Source organism: Merops nubicus, unplaced genomic scaffold (genome assembly GCF_000691845.1).
Source record: "Merops nubicus isolate BGI_N331 unplaced genomic scaffold, ASM69184v1 Scaffold28037, whole genome shotgun sequence".
NCBI classification, from domain to species: Eukaryota; Metazoa; Chordata; class Aves; order Coraciiformes; family Meropidae; genus Merops; species Merops nubicus.
This window is the reverse complement of record NW_008621391.1, coordinates 1-2,872: the sequence shown is the minus strand read 5'-3', so window position 1 is coordinate 2,872 and position 2,872 is coordinate 1. Positions and strand designations below refer to the sequence as shown.

At 56.1% G+C, this 2,872-nt stretch overlaps 1 protein-coding gene across 1 annotated transcript; it reads right to left on the bottom strand.

Moving 5' to 3' along the window:
• Positions 1 to 1,735: 1,735 nt before the first annotated feature.
• On the bottom strand, positions 1,736 to 2,649 carry LOC103776951 (equilibrative nucleoside transporter 4-like; the record flags this gene model as incomplete). The annotated part of the gene is made up of 3 exons (XM_008944481.1): positions 1,736 to 1,878; positions 1,954 to 2,194; positions 2,462 to 2,649. Coding segments are annotated over 3 exons (572 nt in total), but the record flags the coding sequence as incomplete, so codon positions are not given.
• Positions 2,650 to 2,872: the final 223 nt, after the last annotated feature.

Here is a 2,872-nt window from a genome sequence, read left to right as displayed (position 1 = left end):
AACAAACCCCAAACCTGACAGAAATGAACACAGTCTGACGTTTAGAATATTATTTTTTATTTCCTGTTGGATTGTGATTGTAAATGATCTGGGAACAGGCACACCCCCCCCCACGCTCAAAGTGTACTGTACTTCTAGAAGCAAAATTGTGTGAGCATATTTTAAGGAGCGAGAGAGCGAGCGCGCGAGAGAGATTTTATGCTAATGTTAAATAGAAAGCACTTAAAACCCACTGCCTTCTATGGAACACAAGGATATTTCAGACAATCGAGAGGAAAGGAGAGCCAGGTTTTTGTCTTTTTGTTTCGTTTTGTTTTGTTTATGTTTTGTTTAAAGCAATTTTTTTGGCATTCTGTTTGTTGGAGAACTCCGTGTGATCTTTTTTCATAAAAAAACAAAAAAAAATTAATTGAAAAAAAAAAAAGCGACCCAAGGAAGCATCTGTCTTTGTTTTGCCTGTCCTGACTCATGGGGGGTTTTCTCCCCTTGGTGGCAACGGTGGCTTTTTGGGGATAACCCCCTGGCAGCCCCCCTGTGGGTGGCACTGATGGGTGGGGTGGGACCGATGGCTGGGCGGGGACCCAAGAGCCGAGGGCTCTGCTCGTGGGGCCCGTGGGGCAGGAGGTGTGGGAACGTGCTCCTGCCAACTCCCCGAGCCTCACCAGGGTGATGTAATGAGGATGAAACGCTGGATTTGCTCTTTTTGGTGTGAGCTGCACTCCAACCAAGCAGGGGCTTGGTGTGGAGAGAGCCTCGGGTGCTTCTCCAGGGGGTTTCTGCTCTGCTCACCCCACTCCCTGCTCCGCTTGCTGCCCGCCAAGGTGCTGCACTTTGCAGGCTGGCAGGGCTTCAATGGGACCCGGTGACAAATCCAGGTGAGGGAGAGGACCCTGGAGAACAGGGAGCAGCACAAAGGGCACCCCAAGACCCCACAAGACCCAGCCCATCACCAGCAGCCAAGTGCCTGCGGTGCTGGGGCGATGCCAGTGGCACAGCTAATGACCAGGCATTGTTGCAAAGACATTTCATCTGGTGTTGGCTTCATTGATGGCCCTTGCAATAAATCCCAGAGCTCAGCTGTGGCCTGTGGGTGGCATCTGCAGTGCTGTGACCTTGGGACCAGACCCAGCCTCTCTTACAGTTATGAGGGGGGCAAAATGAAGACACAATCCAAAAAAAAAAAAAAAACCTTTGTTTTTTCCTACACAGCAATTGGTGTATTTGGGGGAGGAATCATGATTTTGAGCCATTCTTGTTGAAAACCTGCAGCTCCATCAATGAAAGCTGAGACCCACCTTCCCACCAGGGACTGAAGGAGTGTTTCCTTCCTCTCTTGCTCTTCCTCACCATCTCTCCGTCACCCTCCTCCCCAGCACCGGTCCTAATTCCTTTGGGATTTGGCAGTATTTTCTTCCTCCTGGGAACGGCTTGGTTCAACCAAGAAGACCTCTCTCTCCACTGTAGGGCTGCACATCACTGATGGGGAGCACCCCAAGAGCAACAGGACTGTCCCCCCAGGGTGGGGAGAACATCACCCCAAGCAGTGGCCCTGGGCAGCACCGGCCATTTTGGGATGCCACAGCCCCATGCCAGCGTGATGCTGGTCCCTGTCTGCCCTGGGGCAGCTCCCTGGCTGAGGGCACCCTCCCCGAGGAGGGACGTGGGCCACAGTGGGGCGGTGAGGACCGTGGTGGGAAGCAAGTCCCACCTTGCCCCCGTCGCCCCACCCTGGGGCTCAGTACCCCAGTGTGAAGGAGCCGTTGGAGATCTCGGTGTAGAAACAGGTACTGTGGGATGTACTGGTGAGGCTGTAGGCAAAATAGGCCACGGCCGAGCCCAGCGTCAAGCCCGTCATGTAGGACACAGTCATGGTGTTCCCTGTGGGAAGGGACACAGGGTGTCAGGGTGCTCTGGCCACCACCCTGCCTGGGTCCCCAGGGGGGTTGGTCCTACCTGCCAGCTCCCGCTGCTCGGGGCTCACTTTGCCGGCGGCCAGGATCATGGGGACGCTGCCGAAGTAGCCGTTGGTGATGCCCATGAGGAGGGAGAAGATGCAGGGCCAGGCGGGGTGGCCGAAGGTGGGCTGCCCATTGGGGTAGACACACATGATGAAGAGGGGGATGAAGACGACACGGAGGCAGGAGTAGACGAGGAGGTGAGTCCCTCTCCAGTCGTAGGGCAGGGCAGCCAGGATCTGCAGCGAGGGGCAGAGATGATGCTGGGGGTGGGAGGTGTGGAGGCTGGGGAGAGCAACGTGGGGCCAAAAATGGGGCAGCAAGGAGATGAGATGGGGGACACACCAACTGCTGCAGGAGCCCGACCTGGAACATACTGCTGAGCAACCTCATGCTGGTTAGATACCCATGGGGTGGAGATGACCCTTGTTGGAGCCAAGTGGCTTTGAAAGAGGACACAAAAAGGAGGCAGGCCCCCACAGCGTTGGCGTTGGCCTCACTCCTACCTTGCCGACGAAGTCGGAGAGGTTGAAGATGGCCATGATGAGGATGGGGAGCCATTCCCCCAGCGTGCAGTTGTGGATCTCCGACTCCAGCCCGGGGAAGAGGCACAGGGTGATGAAATAGGTCATGGCAATGGACAGCATGTAGGCCCAGATGAGCCGGGACACGACGTAGCGGTGGAGCAGCATGTCTGGCAGGGACAAGCAGCACAGATCAGCCAAACCCACAGCCCTCTCCTGCACCCACAGCCATCTCCACAGCATCAAACTCGTGCCTGCATCCCAAGGGTGGCTTCCAAAGGCCAGCCTGCCCCATGGTTTTGGCCACGTGGAGAAAGGGCTGACCCTTCCCCAAAGCCCTGGGCCACCCATTGCTCATTCTGCCCCCCCCAAAAACTCTGCATACACCCCCCC